The sequence below is a fragment of the Lygodium microphyllum genome, chromosome 2 (assembly GCF_053477565.2).
Source record: "Lygodium microphyllum isolate KBCC chromosome 2, Lygodium_microphyllum_v1.1.10, whole genome shotgun sequence".
NCBI classification, from domain to species: Eukaryota; Viridiplantae; Streptophyta; class Polypodiopsida; order Schizaeales; family Lygodiaceae; genus Lygodium; species Lygodium microphyllum.
In genome coordinates, this window is record NC_141136.1 from 58,942,240 (window position 1) to 58,961,838 (window position 19,599).

General features: G+C 39.5%; 1 protein-coding gene across 6 annotated transcripts in view; it reads left to right on the forward strand.

Moving 5' to 3' along the window:
- The window catches only part of LOC148039779 (branched-chain-amino-acid aminotransferase-like protein 2), a 175,170-nt gene that overhangs the window by 104,387 nt on the left and 51,184 nt on the right, over nucleotides 1-19,599 (forward strand). For 4 of the 6 annotated variants that reach the window (XM_087694030.1, XM_087694013.1, XM_087694022.1 and 1 more), the window contains exons 11-15: nucleotides 16,403-16,489; nucleotides 16,591-16,642; nucleotides 16,762-16,847; nucleotides 16,989-17,042; nucleotides 17,128-17,211. In XM_087694030.1, coding sequence (XP_087550156.1) covers nucleotides 16,403-16,489; nucleotides 16,591-16,642; nucleotides 16,762-16,847; nucleotides 16,989-17,042; nucleotides 17,128-17,211 — 363 coding nt within the window. Of the gene's footprint in view, nucleotides 1-16,402; nucleotides 16,490-16,590; nucleotides 16,643-16,761; nucleotides 16,848-16,988; nucleotides 17,043-17,127; nucleotides 17,212-17,544; nucleotides 17,589-19,599 lie in introns of all 6 variants that reach the window. The other 2 variants (XR_015693304.1, XR_015693303.1) reach the window with 1 other exon arrangement.

The window sequence follows — 19,599 nt, forward strand, 5'->3', positions numbered from 1 at the left end:
CCTTACTCACCTCTTTGTTATTGTCAAGATTCTTTGGTCTCCAAGTTCCGTCGATTTGCACAAAGTGCCTTGACTTGCTATAGCTTGGAAGCATAAAAGACCCCAAGAATTTCAATCTTTTCTATCATGCGATCATTGAGCTCACACACCAACCCCATAGTGATACCCTCTCTATCAGGAAGATGCAAAATCTTTAAAATTGGAGCACATAGCTTCACAATCATCTTGGTTTTGGGATCCAGTCTCCTTGTTTGTGTTTGCTGGTGTTCAACTCTCCAAGGTTGCCTTTGCTACGTTTTAGGATCCGTCAGGAGTACAACACACTCTCTTGCTTAGCAACTTTGCCTCGATCCTTGAGATGCAAGAGTTTGGGTTACAGGTCTCATTCTTGTATGGTTTGTTTGCTTTATGGGCATGGTATATTTAATATTCAATCATTCATGCAAATTCTCTATATTCATTATCTTTGAGTTACCCTAATCCTAATTACGTTCTTCTAAGTTTATGCTTTGTCGTACGCTTTAGTTTGTGTTTTTGCATTAGGGTATTTCTTTACATGATATCAGAGCAAGGTTGTCTTCCACGAAAACTTGGCCTTTGATTTGGAAGCCCTTCGCAAAAGAAGTAAGAACAACAAGAGGGCAAGATGACTTTGAACACAAATTCACCACATCATCATGATGCTCCCGAGCCTAGCACATCAAGACACACGACAAAGTGGGCTTCATAGCTTGTTCCTCCATCTGATATGGCCGGAGATTCTTCGGACTACCATGGAGTCCATAGACCATATGAGATTTCATGAGCCAAAATTGGCCTCATTCTTATGCATTGAGCTCAACAAAGGATTGAAGGTAAATTTGAGTTTTTCTCTTTAGATTCGGTGTGCATTGAGCTCAACAACAGATTGAAGATAAATTTAGGTTTTCCCCTTTAGATTCAGTTCACCGGTCTAATGATTTTGCAAGAAGGATGGAAATTCCACAAAGGACTGATCACCCTTACATGGAAATTGACATGGAGTTTAAGCCATTTTCTGCTCCACCTTCATTCACTCTCATGTCAAGTATGCATGATACTTCTCAATCTTTTGATTTTACTCACTCTTTTCCACAAGATATCAAAGATGCTCATGATGAAGGAACTATCTATGCCAAATACTCATACATTAGCCCTAAAGAGGGTAGGTATTTCAAATTGCACTCAAGAAAAGGTAAACAAAAATAGTAAGAATCTATGGTGAGTACTCCTTCATGATCTTTTAGTTCAGCTTTTACATCTCATGGTCAATATGGTTTTGGGGTGCATGATTGCGTGTTCCTTAGAGGTCTCCATATGAGTCATTCTTTGGCTCTTGGTGTGTAGTTTCGCACTTTAGAGTCTTTGGGAGTTGTGCTTACACACATAGTCCTGATGACAAAATAGGCAAGCTAAATTCTCGAGCTGATCTCTTGATTTTTGTAGGTTATTTCTTTAAAGCGAAAGCCTATCATGTGTTCGATAAAACAAGGTGATTGTTAGGAGGGATATAATGTTTGATGAGAGAGACATTGTGCAGTCTTCATAGTTGTCAGATACTAAAGGTACGGTACTAAATGGTACCTTAATATTTGATAAGGTACGGTACAATATTAGTACGGAATTTTTTTAAACCTTGATTATTTTGGACTAAAGATAATAGAATAGATGTTTCCAGTCTAAATGGCAATGCTATTAGAGTATATAAGATGAATATTTCAGGGTAACATGCCAGACCTCGTACTACATGCGCAACATGTGCTACTGCTATATACAACTTACAACTACATAGATGGGAGTGGATACATCATATATGAATGATCATACAAATAAGAGAAGTGTGGGCTTGAGAGAGAAGGTTGAGAGAGAGAGAGAGGCTAGAAAGAAAGAAAGAGAGTATATTAAGGTCTCTAGAGAGAGAGAGAAGGTTGAGAGAGAGAGAGAGAGAGAGAGAGAGAGAGAGAGAGAGAGAGAGAGAGAGAGAGAGAGAGAGAGAGAGAGAGAGAGAGAGAGAGAGAATGGCTTGAGGCAGAGAGAAATAAAAAAGAAAGAAAGAAGGGAAAAAAAAGAAAGGAGAAAGAAAAAAAGAAAGTTCCAGACTTGAAAAAGAGTGGCAAAAAAGTGTCTGTTTTTTCGTACTAAATCCTACGAATTTGTACAGTACCGTACCATATAGATTAGTATGTACTACATACGGAGACAACCCTAACAGTTTTCTATACTAGATTTTGTGTCCTTTTCTCACATTGTTTCTACTGAGATAGTGTCTTCTGAACGGGGCCTACTACCCACTCATGATCCACCCACAAATTCACCTCTGAGCTCCCCTCCGTGAGACTTGTAACCTTGTTGGTACCAGTAGACCATGTGGGATTGGGGGATTCTTCCACCATATTCCACTCCGCAGGGCCCTAGAAGATTTGCCCGGATTGCATCTAAGGCTTCATTTGCATCACTGTTTATAGATGATTATATAGTGCATTGTGAGCTGAATAGTTGGCGACTTGGACCATGGTGGATTATCTAAGCCATAAGAAAGTCATCAGAACAATGTGGATTTTTAGGAATAAGGTAAAAGCTGATGGAACTTTGGACAAATGCAAGGCTTGCCTTGTGGTGCAAGGGTTTCGACAGAAGCAAGGCATTGATTATGAAGAGACCTTTAGTCCTACTATGTGGTTAGCATCATTTTGTCTTTTGGTTGCGCTTGCCGCTCACCATGGTTGGCCGATCTATTAGATGGACATCAAAAGTGCCTTTCTAAATAGTTATTTGTAGGAGGAAGTCTATGTGGAGCAACCTTTTGGATTTTCTTCTGTTGACGGGAAATATAAGGTCTTTCCCTTGCCGAAAGCTCTCTACAAGCTAAAGCAAGCACTGTGGTCTTGGTTGTTCTAGAGGATGAATGAGTTCCTTAGGACTCACGGATACCATTTTAGCCCTTACGACCCAAACTTATATATGCGTACCACTTTAGAGGGGGTTAGCTATATCTTGCTATATGTAGATGATTTACTTATCATTGGCTCTGATTTTGTTGCTATAGCAGAGATAAAGGCCTAGCCTTACTCTAATTTTGAGATGATAGACCTTGGTTTATTATCTTATTTTTTGGGGATGGAGATAGTTTGATGTGAGGTTAGTATTTTTGTCTCACAACAAAATCTTTAGTTAGTTGACCAGCATTGCATGGATGAGACGTAGCTTGTGGCCATGCCTCTTGATCTCCCTGTCCATCTTGCTAAGGATACCCTTGGTTAGCCCTTCAATAAGCAAGCCTATAGGTTTGTAGTAGAGAAGCTTCTTTGGTTGATTGACACTAGGCTAGATTTAGCTTACTTTGTTAGTTTTCTTAGTCAATATTTTACTACACCTAGAATGTCACATTAAATTGCACGCTTGCATGTTTTGAGATATTGTGGTATACCTATTCTTATGGCCTAACTTATGGATTTGGTTCATGTTTGTAGAGGTACATTGGGCAGGAGAACCTGATACCCGCCAGTGTTTCCATGGTAGCTACTACTTCACCTTGGGCATGACACCCATCTCTTGGGCCGGTTGTATGTAGGTGGCAGCTTCCATAGCAGAGACTAAGTGTCGGGCTCTTTTTGATGGTACCGTGGAGGCCATCTACTCGAGGAGCTTATTGGCGGCGCTACACTTTCCACGTGACTGTCCCAGTGTTGTCTACTGTGACAATTGAAGTGCCATTGCCCTTGTGGGAAATTTGATGACTACATGACGGATGTGGCTTGTGGGGGGGTTTACGTCTACTTCACCAAAGAGCAGGTTGAGCTAGGCACAATACGTCTAGAGTTTGTACATGTTTTTGATAACTATTTTGACATACTGACCAAGGTAGTCAATCGACCGGTGTTGCAGTATCTTTTACCTAGGATTAGCTTGGGTACACCCTCCTCTACTTCTTTAGATTGAGAGGGAGATGGTGCTTCCCTCTTGCTTTGCCTTTTAGTTTGAGAAGGGGTAGCTTTTTCTCTTGATACTGATAGTGATGATGCTTATAGAATTTGATTCAATTATTATGACATGGTTGAAAAAGGACACTTGGACAAGTGAACACTTTCTCTTCGAGGGCACTGTCCAAGTGGCATCATTGCATAGCATTTTGCATGAGCACGGTCACACCTGCATAACCTCTTGCTGCATAACTTTAGTGCATTGACATTTTGTTTTGTAAACATGCATTTGTGCGTATTTATTCCTTTTCGGTCTTTTGGAGTGGTCGACTCTCGATCCATCATATCCGTGGCATTGCACATGGCAGTCTCCCTTGCTTACTCAGCCTTGCTAGCTTGCTTTTCATACATCCTTTTTTGCCTCTCCATACCCCTCGTATTTGTTGCACATTCCACTAGCCCATTACCTCATCGACAGCCTTTAGGGAAGGGGTATTTCACAGTCAAATTTCTACACTCCACAATAGTTCAAGATGATGTGGTGACAAGCCTACTAGATATTCGATCCTCAATAACTTTATTTGGCGAGTGGGTCAAGGGTAAGGAGCATGTAATGCTTGGTGTTGTAAAAAATACCATGATCCATTTCACCGGCCTTGATTTCTTGAACTGTAGGAAATAGTAGATGTCTGATCCTCAATAGCTTTATTTGGCGAGTGGGTCTTGGTAAGGAGTATGTAATGCTTGGTGATGTAAAAAATATCATGATCCATTTCACCGGCCTTGATTTCTTGAACCGTAGGAAATAGTAGATGTCCAATCCTCAATAGCTTTATTTGGCAAGTGGGTCAAGGGTAAGGAACATGCAATGCTTGGTGATGTCAAAAATATCATGATCTATTTCACCGGCCTTGATTCCCTTAATTGTACGAAATAGTAGAACCTTTGGACACGTAATTCAAAGGGACATGACTTCTTGTGGATGCAAACGGGTACCCTTGACATGCATCAATCAAAGTCATGGTCATACATAATTAGAATCCTCTTATCAACCATTAGGATCCCTTTTGTGCATGGTGGATATTTGATTCAAGTAGTCTACTGCCGCAGCCTCCCATGGCATTGCTTCACTTGCATGTATCATGCAACTTTGTAGTGGACTATCCCAAGATGCACCAACAAGAGGTTACTTGATAGGTCTCCTTCTAGGATTAGGGGAGGGAGACCCTAGCCTTGTAAGAGTAAGAAATAGCAGCAAAGCAAACATGTTGCTAGACAAAGGAGGTTGAGATAGAGCAAGGGAGAGTAGTGATTAGATGGATAGAGATATGAGAGGTAGCTCTTGAGGAAGTGGAGACCTCAAGCTTGCCACCTTCCATTTTCCCGAGTACCTTAGGCCTCCTAGGAGCCTAAGATAACTTCAGCTCCAAGAAAGTCATTTGCCTAACCTTTGCTTGCAAAATAGGCAACTTTGTTGCAAGCTTATGCCGATGACTATATAATACAATTGATGTCTATATGTCAACATCACATAGGGAAGATGCTGATGACTATATAATAGAATTGACATCTATATGCCAACATCACATAGGGAAGACGCCTTTTTGTGAACTCTAGAAAACTTGTGTCGCTAGTAATTAAGGAAGAGGATGGATATATTCTCTTATTTGGCCATGAGTCATGACTAGATGTCCTTTGAGTGACATGGTGAGAACTTTGGATTTTATAGGTGGGAATGTTTGCAAGCATGTTGCCATTGTGCGATGGAGAGAAGGTAGGCTTAACACAGAATTTTGGAAATCATGTACTTCTTCTCTATATTTTAGATTGAAAGAGAATCTAATAAAAAGAAACAATATAAATATGTAAATGAACACCGTAGGACTTGGACCTCACAGAGTTCATAGGATGCTCCAAATCGAGAATGAAAGTAGTGGCACACTATAGGGGAAAGTGGCACATTGACACCTATCTTGTATTCTTTTACATGCCATTTGATATGGTCTTCTTTTGCTACACTACTAGGCTAGGGAGGAGGATTTAGATGAGCAGGATTAGAACACAACTACTACCCACCTCCCATTACTATAGATGGGACATCTCGGATCATTTCTTATGAGACTTATGGAGGAGGCTAGATGAGACCTTTATGCGTAGGAAGATATCCATCTTTCTATGGTGGTTAGCTCACAGGAGCTTCGTGCTTTGACACTTGGCTTGGATACAATAGGGATCCATTGCCATGTGTGAGATTTAGTGAGCTAGAGGAGACACAGAGACATTGCCTAGTGGATTGTTTGAGAGATCAAGACATATGGGGGATAGCCCTTATGATGATATTCCAAGCATAGTAGCTAAGAAACACGTTTCTTTGAGTTTCTTAAAGTACGAAACATTTCTTAAAGTACGAAACGTTTCTGAGAGTAAAAAACGTGGGTGTTTTTATTTTTTTGGTGAGTTATGGTTTTTTTGACAAAAACTATTAGGCAATGTTAAATATGATGATGATGATGTGCAATGACTCGTGAGGGCTCAAGATTTTGGATAAGAGACTGATTTTTTTGTGATTTTGTTTAGTTATTGGACTTTGTCAATCTAGTATCTATTCTTGTATTGAGATTTGAATATTATATGACTTTAGTCTCTATTATGAGTTATTTATGATATATTACGATTCGTTCTCGATTTTAACATTTTGTCAGTTTATTTTGAAATGAGAATCATGATATTGCAACTTGACTCAGTCCATATTATAAATAGACTATTTACATGTTAATTTCAATTTTCTTTGTGTGATATGTATGAATCATAATGTTTGAGTTCTAAACCATAGTATAGCTTAGACTAACTTTGACATAAGTGACAAGTCAATAATGATGGATCATAGATATGTAACGTATAATGTATTATTCTCAATTGACTGTATTACCAGTCAAACTCAATTAGCCATTCTTTGTTTAAGAGAGAGTTCCATAGAGGTTTAGAACCTCTTTCCCCAATCAAAACTATTAAAAATCCCTATATAAAAAAACCTGCGTTTCTTATTTTACCCCCTCTTAAAAGAAACTTATGAAACACGTTTCTGACGTTTTGTTTCTAAATGTTTCTAACGTTTCTGGCTACTATGATTCCAAGGTATGGCAAAGACCATGGTCATGATCAAGGGGGCTGTAGCTTTGATCACAGATAGAGGCCCAACCTATGGCTAATGGGAATGTTCAAGGAAGCCTATCTTTCCTCATTCAACATAGTGGACCTAGGAGCATTGTTATAGATGGGAGCTAATTGCTAGTATTGTAGCTTGGTACATTTAGACAACAAGGTACAGTGATGCTATAGACCTCGAGGATATATCCATAAGAGAGGTCCTTTCAAGGATGCGGATAGTGATTATCCACACTCTTCAAGGGAGGTGGGAGAGGATGCATGGATGCTTTGAGAGGATGAGGAGGAGAGAGGCCTTGCTATGGACTTGGGGCTCATAAAAATTTCCCACCTAGGGAGGCTTTGAGAGTGATACACTGAGTAGAAATGAAAACGTGGAAACAGGTAAAACCCAACTCACTAAGAGTTGATTTCCAGATGAATAATGGCAGGAGTCCCGTTTCTCCTCCCAGCCTTGCCTAGATAGTTGCTGGCAATTCTCTTCATGATCGGACTGCTAGCCGTCAACCTTTAGCGAGTCCTATTCTTAGACTCTAGTTCATTCTAGGCTCCCCTTAACCCCATTCGGGCGACCAAGGCCCCCGAATGGCCGTCCCTCGCACTTGTTTCCCGTAATTTACCTTATTAATATAACATTTCCTTCTCCTTAAGAATCGGTTTCGTCCTTGAAAAGGATACTTCGAAGGTCTAACTGTAAATTGGGAAACCTTTTTCTTAGGGTACTTACTCGCTCCCATGTTGAGCTTTCTTCTGAACAATCTTTCCACTTGACTAAACATTCTTGATAAATAGTATTCCTTGTTCGTCTGTAACGAACATTTAATATTCTTTCTGGTTCATGTGGATTAGATTGGTCATCTAATAGCTCCTCAATGTTATCATTTAAGATTGAATTATCCAAATCAACTAGCTTCTTCCTTAACTTACTTACATGAAAAACTGGTTGTATTTTACTACCAGTAGGTAGTTGGAGCTTGTAAGCCTATTCTCCCACCTTTTTAAGTATTGTGAAAGGACCACAATACTTGGGTGAAAGCTTTGGACATTGTCCCGTTTTCATGGTTTTAGTTTGTTCAGGCACTTTAAGATAGACCCATTCTTGTTCTTCAAAGGAGATGTCTCTTCGATGAGAATCTGCATAAGCTCTAGCTCGATTTTGAGCTTTCTTAGTATTTTCTTGAGCAAATTTTAACATACTATTCATATCCTCCAAAAAGTCTTTGGCTGCCTGAACCTTTTCCTTATGTAGTCCTACTGCATGAGGAGCTCTGGGCTGAAACCCATACATTAACATAAATGGACTATATCCAGTGGAAGAGTGCTCGGCACTATTATATGCAAACTCTGCCTATTGGTAGATACTCTTCCCAATTAGTTTGCCTTTTACTTACATATGCCCTGAGCATATCTTTAAGGATTTGGTTAAGCCTTTCAGTTTGCCCATCTATTTGGGGGTGGTCCGCCGTACTCATGCTAAGTTTAGTATCCAACTTCCTAAATACCACACGCCAAAATTGACTATCAAATTTTCTATCCCGATCAGAAACTATATTTGCCGGAAGGCCATACAATCGGTATATGTTCTCTACGAACAATCTAGCCAATTTTGGTGTTTTAACATCCGTTGAAGTTGGAATAAACCTAGCCATTTTGGTTAACCTATCCACAATCACCCACACAGAGTCGTGCCCCCTCTATGTTCTAGGTAATGCAACAATAAAATCCATGGAGATACTCTCCCATTTTCCTGAAGGAATCTCTAATTGATGGAGGAGTCCTCCCATTTTCAGTCTTTCAGCTTTATTAACCTGATATTTATTACATTTGACCACATAGTCAAGGACGTTCTTATTCATTCCATGCCAATAGAACTGCCTTTTAATAAGACTATAAGTCTTATTAACTCCTAGATGTCCTGCGCTAGGGGTATCATGACACTCAAAGAGTATCTGGCGCCTTATTTCTTTATCTTTCGGGACACATACTCTACCCTTGTAGAGTAAATAACCATTATCAATGGTAAAATTCTTCCACTTGAATCCGGTTTGAGCAACCCCTGATGCTCCATTTCCTTGTTGAACATCCTTAGATATTCCTTCCTCAGTGGAGGTCCTTCCATTTGGATCCCCATTTTCTATTGCTTCCCATATGTTGGAATATGCTGGATGAACCTGGCATTTCCCTTTTAAGGATTCAAGCAAATCGGAAGTGAACTGAGTAAGACTCAATTCATTTATGATGGGCATTCTGCTGATTGCATCAGCTACTATATTATACTTTCCTTTTCTATATTTTATCTCATAGTCGAACTCTTGGAGGAGTTCGGCCCATCTAGCTTTACGCCCTTGTAGATCGGGTTGGTCATTAAGCGACTTAATGCTTTCATGATCCGACAAGATGAAAAGTTTGGCACCGTACAGATAGTGCCTCCATTTCTTCATTGAATGTACTATTGCATACAACTCCCTCTCATAAACAGAATAATTCTGTTTTGCACGGTCTAATTTCTTGCTTTCAAAAGCAACTGGTCAACCTTTTTGTAATAAGACCGTGCCTATCGCCTTATCACTGGCATCGGCTTCAACCACAAATTGTTTATTGGGATCCACAATTAATAGAACTGGAGATGTAGCAATAGCTACCTTAAGTTTTTGAAAACTTTCTTTTTGGTTTGTTCCCCAATTAAAGCTCTTTCCTTTCCCTTTAAGTTGGTCTGTCATTGGAACAGCTATTTTGGCATAATCTCAAATGAATCTACGATAAAATCCAGATAAACCTAGGAAGATCTGCAGCTCTTCCAGGTTCCTTGGAGATGGCCATTGAATAATTGCCCTTACTTTTTCTGGATCCATCTTGATTCCCTCTTTCGAGATAATATGCCCCAAATATTTGACCTCTTGTATGAAGAATTCACATTTAGTTTTCTTCGCATAAAGGGAATGTGTTCTTAACAGTTGGAATACCAATTGTAAGTGTTCCAAATGTTCTTCTCTTGATTTACTAAAGATCAAGATATCATTTAAGAAGACTACTACAAAATGTCCTAGATAGGGCCGTAACACACTATTCATCAGCTTCATAAAGATAGCTGGTGCATTAGTGAGGCCAAAAGGCATCACCAAAAAATCATAATGCCCGTATCTAGTACGAAATGCTGTCTTAGGAACATCTTGTGCCTTAATTCTTACTTGATGATAGCCTGATCTTAAATCTATCTTTGTGAAGAATTTTGCCCCTTGTAATTGATCAAAAAGATCTTCCATTCTGGGCATAGGAAATTTATTCTTCACCGTTATCTTATTAAGTGCTCTATAATCAACACAAAGTCGCATAGAACCATCTTTTTTCTTTACCAATAAAATTGGCGAAGCCCAAGGTGAATTGCTGGGTTGTATAAACGCTTTATCAAGGTAATCCTTAATTTGTCTTTCAACTTCTTGGTGCTGTGCTTCACTTAACTTATAAGGTGGTTTAGAAATAGGGTGTGTATCCTTATTTGTGTGAATTGGGCGATTTATATCACCCCTATCTGGTGGAAGGCCACTTGGTAAATTAGAAGGAAACACATCTTTAAATTCATCTAACAAACCACTTAATTCATTATTTACATTCAACTCACAAACATAAGAAAATTGTTGCTTTATATTACAGAAAGTAAAAGTGTTTTGTACAGGAAGAGGCCATAACATATATACCTCACAAGCTTCCTTCTTTATCAGCTTCTGAACCTCAGTGGAACACAACAAAGGATTATCAGATACTTCATGTTCACCTTGAATCACAAAAGTCTTACTATCCCTTTTAAATTCCAATGTATTATGATGATAACTACGTTTTAAGGATGGTTCCAATCCCCATAGCCACTCCCTCCCTAAAGCAATATCGGCTCTTTCCATATTCATAATTTGGAAATCAAGTTTATCTTTATATCCTTGGATCTCGATTTCCAAATTGGATACCATTGTATCCCATATTTTATTATCTTGACCTTGCATCATACGAATAACATATTGATGCCCACTCTTTTGTTGGGGGAGTTTCAATTTTTTGACAAGTGCATAATTTATGAAATTGTGGGTAGCAGAGTCATCAATCATGACTCTAACCCTCTTACTAGCTATCAATCCATGCACTCTAACTAAATCATATGGCCCAAAGGTAGGCTGCCACATAGAAATTGACATATAACACCGATATTGTACATCCTTGTGCAAAACCTCTAAAGATTTATACTTTTCATGCCCCTTTAACTCTAGAGTCTGCACTACATGGATTTGTTTTTCTTTTCCCTTGCCCTTGTCCTTATCCTTTCCTTTATCTTCCCCCTTTTTCCTTTGAGGACAATTCCAAGCAGCATGGTTAGGGGATAGGCAATTGAAACATAACTTTTCTTTTTTGGCCTTATCAAAGTCATGTGGACTTAACTTTGGGCTTACAAATTATTTCTTATTAAAAGGTTGTTTCTTGCCCTTAAAAAATGGCATTTTCTTTTAAATTTGCCTACAAATTTTGAGGTTTCCAATTCCTTAGTCTTGGGCTCCGTATCAGTGAGACTAGTGAGTGTACCTGGACGCGTACTATCTTCATTGATTAATGCAAATTTAATTGCCTCTTCAAGCGTCTTAGGTGAACTCCTTTTTACTTTCTTTTTACAGGTCTTATCTAGTCCCCTAATGAATCCTCTTGTCTTGTGAAATTCATATATTCCTTCCAATTTGAGGATTATCTCACGATATTCCTCCCAATATGTCAGCAGGGGTCTTCCCTTTTGTCTGACATAATCCCAATCTTCCCAATTTCTTTCCATTTCATTTTCAGGAAGGAATTCTTTCAAAAAGACCGATTCAAATTGAGCCCAAGTTTCAGGTATTTTATTTGCCTCCTTTAAAGTTTTCCACCATTTATATGCCTTCGGCCCCAAAGTTAAACTGGCCTCCAGCGCTTGGAGATGTGGTGGAGTATTTTTAAGTTTGTGCAAATCTTCCAATTTTTGGAGAAAATTAAAGATAGTGTCTTTATTTCTATCTTTTTTCTCCCCGTGAAATGGAGGGGGTTTCATATCTTTTAAAACTGGATTATCCCTCAACTTGTGGTGGGGTTTCTTAGAATCTCGCATAATCACATCCAAATCTTTCGATGAAGATGGGATATTTGAGGTTTCTATCCTATTTTTATCTCTTTCTAGTAATAAAGTTAATTGAGATTTTATTTCAGTGAGTGTTTGAGTTAAAAATTCCATTTGAACCCCCTGTGCTTGCACACGAGCAGTTAGATTTTCAAATTGTTCTCGTGTGGCAAAAAATTCTTCCTATTGTTCTTGTATCTCGTTTCATGGGGATCTACCATAGGGTGGTCCCCCGAACTAGAACCCTCAACTATTCCCTCTTTCCCTTTCTCTTCCATTAATACACTGGAATTGGAAAGCAATATAAGAAATTTGCGTACAAAGTAAAGTACTTCCCTGGTTATAGTGACAGGGCAACTGTTGCTGGTTTTTAATAATAACCCCGAAGAGTGAGGAATAATTTATCTTCCCGAACTAAGTTGGTCACGCTGGAAATGAAGCTTATTGGCAGAAACGGCTAGTAAGGAGGGGACTAAATATACCCCTTCTTAATTTGTCACGTGAACCATCTGTACGCCTTCTATATATGAGACAGGTCCGACTGGCATCGTCCGGCTGGTGATGGTTTTGACTGCCATCCAATTACTACGCTCCGAAATCAGTCGTGTATGACTGCCTGCGGTCGTAAAATGTATGACGTGTGACGTGTGGGGTACCGTCTCACGCTGTATGACTCCTTGCGGCCAATTATGACGGATGACGGGTGACGTGTCCGTCTTCACGGTAGTCCCATGTAACGTATGGAGTACCGTCTAGTCGCCTGACCCGTAACGTATGGGGTACTGTCTAGTCGCCTTAGTTGCCTAACCCGTGTGATGCTGAAGAAAGCCCTCGTGAGAAACTGATGAAAGCAGGACCCGACAGCTGAAACAGGACCCAACGGCTCCAGTGACTGAAGCAGAACGCGATGGCGACTCCGATACCAATGACACGCTGAGCAAAAATGAAAACGTGGAATCAGGTAAAGCCCAACTCACTAAGAGTTGATTTCTAGATGAATAATGGCACGAGTCCCGTTTCTCCTCCCAGCCTTGCTTAGATAGTTGCTGGCAACTCTCTTCGTGATCCGACTGCCAGCCGTCAACCTTTAGCGAGTCCTACTATTCTTAGACTCTAGTTCATTCTAGGCTCCCCTTAAACCCGTTCGGGTGCCCAAGGCCCCCGGACGGTCGTCCCTCGCGCCTGTTTCCCGTAATTTACCTTATAAATATAACAGAGAGGATGGGGAAGAGAAGAGAGGCCTTGTTATGGACTTGGCACTCATAAAATTTTCCCAACTATCCCCTAAAATGGTTTGGCATTATAGCCCACTAGATTGGTTGTTCACAACCATTATATTTCTAATGTGCTTAGACACTCTTTTCAAAGTTCCTTGTACCTAGTATTTTACCTCAAGAGAATTCTCTTTGATTTTTTTAAATAGAATTCTTTTATCTTGGAAAAAAGAAGGAAATCTTTTTGAGATAAAGTTTCAAATGTTAAGAACACATGTCTAATACAAGGTGGAGAAATTATCGGCTTGGCCTCTCCACATGAGTTTGACGATTGGTTAATATGTGTTGGTTCTATGCATACTTTTTCATGCCATCTCTAGTGTAGTAAAAACCACAAATTGATTCCTTGTGTTAACCATTGGAAATCTTTTGGAGAACAAAGAAAAATATTGACATTTTTCTTTGATGATAGTTGAGAATTTTTTCAATTAAAGAGGGATGTTGGGCAGAACCATTTTAACATACACTATCACGTTCTTGCAAGTGAGGCTACATGTCACATGCTTTCCTACTGCAAGCACAACTTCCTACTATTATAGTAACTTCCACATTTTGTCCTTTGGAAAATGACAATTTTCTTTCTAGGAAATTTTGTTTGAACATATGATTTGTGAAATACTTAATTGTTCTCTGCAACAAGGCTTATAATTATTTGAAACCAAGAGCTTTATTGTCTTTAAAAATTTCAATGGTTTAGGAGACCTTTTGAAATGGGCAATCTTTAAAGGCCATAAATTTCACTACAATCAAGCTTTTGGATTGCCTTTGACACTTTGTGAGCCTCAATAAGTTTATTATTTCTCTCCAAAAGGGAATCATCAAAGTGAATGTTTTGACTTTTTCTCAATCTAGGAGATAGACTTTGGATCATAGTTACTGTGGGCATGATAATGATATGCCTTCATTTTGAATCACTAGAAATGGTCCTTCATAGCTCTTTGTGTGAGCTTATCTATTAATTGGTCAATTGTGCTATAGATGTTCCTCCGTTAAAATCCAACATCGTCTTTGGACTTGCATTGACACTGGATTTTTGGGAAGAGCATCTTCTTTTTCTTGACTTAGTTTTGCAACAGTGGATCTTATTGCATATTCTGCTAGAGTAGTATCCTCTCCTCTAGCATTGCTCAAGCAATTCTAAGGATAGACTAGTATTATCCCCTTCTCTAGCCTTGCTGGAGCACTTCTAATGCTGCTCAACTGGAGATAAGCTAGGCTAGGTGGTTGCTGCAGTGGAAACTAGGTTGGTTTGTTGTTACAGAGAAAGCTATAGCTAGAGCAAGGTGTCATAGCTGGAGCAAGAATCCCAGCTTGAGTGAAATGAGCAAATTTGCAAAGTGCTGAGAGTGGGAGAGGGAAAAATGCAGAGTGAGAGGGAGAAAAAGGTGGTGGTGAGCCACAGTCCCTCAAGCAAACGTTAACACCCACATGAGAAGACATAAAACACTGAAATACATAGGAGTATGATGATAGGAGAACAGAACAGAAAGACAAGGAAAATTATGTTACCAAGAGAGCAGTCCATGAAAAATATCAGTGTCAAAGCTATATACATAGGATATATTGTTGACATGGCAAGAGCTAGTAGCTAAACCTAGATGAGTAATGAAAAAGTGAGTAAAAAAGTTTTCTTGCTGGGCGCAAAGGCCCATCTAACGAACCCGTTGAGGGATTGGCAAAGGTCAAAGAAGTAAACATTCCGGTGCTTGGGGAATCTCCTAACCCTATCTACATTGCTGAGGACCTCAGTGTGGAGAATGAGGAACAACTGCTTACCTTACTGAAGGAGTTTCAGGATGTCCTCTCTTGGAACTATTCTGACCTTGAGGATATTCCCCCAAATAAATATACTGCTATCCACAAAGTAGAAGCACTAGAGTGCCCGAAATAAGTGTCTGCTCTGAATAAAATAGCTGAAAGCTGAATTATAGCAGTTCTTTCCATAAACCTGCAGTAAATGATAAGTCAATTGGCCAATGAGCTCTTCTGCTAGGATAGTGCCATATGTTGGCTAGTACAAAGCTTTAAAGAGTAGGTGTGCATGATGCAGGTGGGTTCCTTAGGGCCTATGTTTGCGCCATTTTCTGGATGCGAAGTCTCTAGAAATGCTTTGTCCCTGAGAAGGTCGCAGAAATGCTTTTGAGAAGGGCTCCACTGAGTCTAGAGAAGTCTACTAAAAATGGGTTGCCAACAAAATGCAAGCTCAACAGAAGTCCAGAGCGAAATTCCAAATGCTAGTTTGGAGGAAGTGCAGAAACTCAAAAGAGAAATGGAAATCTAGGGAGAAGTATAGAGTAATGCTGCAATGCAAGACTAGAAAGTCCAAAGAAATGGAAATCTAGAGGGAGTACAAGGAGAGAGTCTAGAGAGGAATGGAGGTCCAAGTCAAGAAAGAAATGCAAGGAGAGTCTTCAAGGAGAAATGCAAATCTAGAGAGAGACACTAATAGGAAATGCAATGCTGACGTAAATGAGAAATGCTGAAGTCTGGACAGAATTGTTGCAAGTCCAAAAAGGGTTGCTAGAGAGTGGAGAAATGCTAGAGAGGAGAGAGAGACGCCTCATTGTAGCCTCCCTAATGTCAAGGGAACTTTGGCACTTCTTCCCCTGAGAAGTACATTTAAAATTTTATATGGTTTTGCATGGCACCTTCTAGTAGTGCTAGAGAAGTATGATTAATGACCAGCAAATTTCTCATCATAATCTAGAGCCTTTACATTTCAATGGAGGTAGATTTTTATATAGTATTTATGAATGTAATATGTGATTGCTACTTTTGATTTGGGTGACTAATCAGGACTCTTGAGCTGCCTTACCAAGAAGAAGACACTTGAGAATAGCAGTTAGACCTTATGTAAGCCTTTTTTAAAATGTGAAAGTCACTTCTAAAATCATGTGCAGGTCAAACATGCTATTTTCTCTACGCTTATTATCAATGGTATGCTGGATTCTGCTCATGTGCGATTAACTCTTACCCGAGGAAAGAAGGTAGGTTTGTAGTTAGTTAATCTTCAAGCGCTTAAACTCACATACAAGGATTGAGATCTCTTCCACTTTCTTCAGACTACATTGTTGTAATGCTATTACAGGTTACATCAGGAATGAGCCCTTCTTTCAACTTGTACGGCTGTACACTTATAGGTAAAGACCTTCCGTGGATTGGTTAAAATAGATATGACGAGGAACTTTCATCTGAATGTCCAAATGGTATTTAAACTGGTCTATTTTCAAATAAGGAAAAATGTAGCTGGTTGTAACAGTGCTGGCTGAGTGGAAACCTCCTGTATATGACAACAGTAAAGGCATTCGCTTGGTGACAGCTTCAACAAGGCGTAATTCTCCAAATGTATATGAATAACATTCTTTTAACCTGGAATTGACCTAGTGGCAATGAGCTGCTGCATAAGAAAAGGTTATTGCATCCTTTAATGCTTCTTTTTTCAAGATGTTTATTGACTTTCTTATTTGTCTCTGGCTCTTAATGCAGTGCTTAGATTCAAAAATTCATCACAATAATCTTATCAATAACATCTTGGCGAAGGTGGATCTTTTCTTTACCCCATATCATTGATGGAAACCTGTTCTTGGCAGTCAATGCCAAACTTTGACTTGAAAGTTTCTCGCAGGTGGAGGGAAACCTTGCAAAAGCAGATGATGCAATCATGCTTGACATTGATGGTTTCGTCTCTGAAACAAATGCAACCAACCTCGTGAGTCTTTATCCTTTGCTGTAAAATATCCTTGAATTTAAAAGTAAATGCTCCCAATAGTCTGTCTGTGTTGTATCTCTGAAGCCCCTTATGGGCTAATGTTGTACTCTGCTATTTATTTTTATTTGAAATTTACACTCTTGCTTCTCTAGTTATAGAGTGTTTGAAAAAAGTCTGTTCATTCAGATCAATTTTGTTGATGATGCTTCAAAGTAATCTGTCCATACTGCAATTGCAAAGTCAACATTGTAAAATACAAAATGGAAAAGATGATTGATTCATCTCTCTGTCTCAGAAGACCTTTATTGAGATGCGTTATTTGTTCTCACACAGTTTCACACACTTACAAGGTTGCAATTGTCCCCTTGTCATAAAAGGTACAAAAATCTCTATTCTTGTCCATTTGGAAAGGAAAAATCTGTGTTTGAGAATCACTGCTTGACCACAACTAAAATAGCTGTCGGACATATCTCGAAAACACAAAAAGAGTATGTGGAAAAACTACTGTATCTAGAGAAACATAGCCAGCCATTTAAATGACTTTGTACACATCCATGTAAAAGCATATACGAGTGGTATATGGTAAGTTTGAATCCTCGTGTATCACCCACCACTAGACAGCTCATAGTCCTTGGTGAGGATCACTGATGACGGTCCTACAGGCCTTATGGTCTACAGGGAAAGAGTTTGATCTCTAGTATGGTCAGCCTTGCGGGCACAGCTTGATGAGAAAGAGCCCAAGTTAATGCTGATGTGAGAAGTCCATCACATTGGTCAGGTGGCGGTCCTTGGTGAGGATCACTGATGACGGTCCTACAGGCCTTGTGGTCTATGGGGAAAGAGTTTGATCTCTAGTATGGTCAGCCTTGCGGGCACAGCTTGATGAGAAAGAGCCCAAGGAAATGCTGATGTGAGAAGTCCATCACATTGGTCAGGTGGCCAAAGTCATCCCCAAAGGGGCAATGAAAGCATCCCTGTATCTCATAAGTCATTGGGCAGTGACATATGTAGTGCTCCTCGGTCTTTGGCTCCATTTCACATAAGTGGCAAATCTGATCTTCACAGGGCAAGGGGGGGAGCTCCATATTGAGAAAGCTCTATCTTGCACTGGTGTGAAGGTGTATGGATCTAGCCAATAACACATCAGATTCCATGTGAGAGGTGGATGTTCATGTATCTTTGTCAAACAAGAAAACCATCCAGACAGATAGTTAGGAAGATGCTTTCAATAGAAACCGAGTCATCCACAGCTTGAGCAAATTGGTAGAGATGATGAATATGCTACTTCACAATTTTAGAAAACACCAAATGCCATCAATGTAGACTAAATAGAAAGAGAATTTAGCTAGAATGGAATCAGTCCATCCTTTGAAATAAGTTGGAGCTGTTTTAATGCTGAATGGAAGAACAATCCATTGATAGTGTCCATGGGGGACACAAAACCCTCTTTTAAACCTATCTTGTGGTTTAAGGGGAAGTTGCCAAAATCCTGATTTTCAGTGAAATTTACTGAAAACTCTTGCTTTTTTGATTCTGTTGATGAGCATACCTTTGAGAGGAATAGGGTGGCCATGGCATATCAAAATTCATTTAAGGGTTTATAATTGATAATCATCCTTTTCTTACCCCTTTTTTGTTCCGAATGCTTGTTCACATAGAAGGGCTGAAATTATCTCCACATTGGTGGATACACAATGGTTGTAACTTTACCTAGATGCCTTTCTTTAGCTAGAGCCAACTTTAGTTTGGGCTCACTCAGGTTCAACAGAGCAAGGGTTCGGAGCATTGCTTGATGCTCAAGGGAGAGGTAGCACTTCCACTCTACTAGTTGAGGACAGCTCTCATATGTAGTGGATCTCAGATGTATTCAGCATGCATCCAAGGTAGTGTATTGATAGTATGTTTGCCATGAGCTTTTTTACCTTGATAGGAAGCAGTAAAATGATCGGACCAAAAAGTGTAAGGAACCAAATGTTGCAAAATATCGGTGCCTATGAGAAGGTCATACCTCATTCGCTTTATGAGTTGGATCTCAATGGGTACTTAAATGCCATGAAGTTTGCAGATAAGCTTGAGTAACATGCATTAAAGTCACCTTTTGTTGTTGGAGAGCTCTACGATGAAGACCCTAGGACTCCACTTCTTGGACAATTGAACTTCAAGCTACCAATCGGACACATTTGGCTCTTTCTGGATTGATTGAAAAGGTAGATGCCTTACAACAACTCTGTGATTCTATACTTGAGCTTATGCCAAAACATTGTAAAAAATGAACTATAAGTGAAATCTGGTTCGTCTACACTAAGTTCTACAGCCATTACTGCATCCTAGCTTTTGTCTATTGAGTCCGCTAGTCTTGACTGGAATAATTTTTCCAATAAATGACTC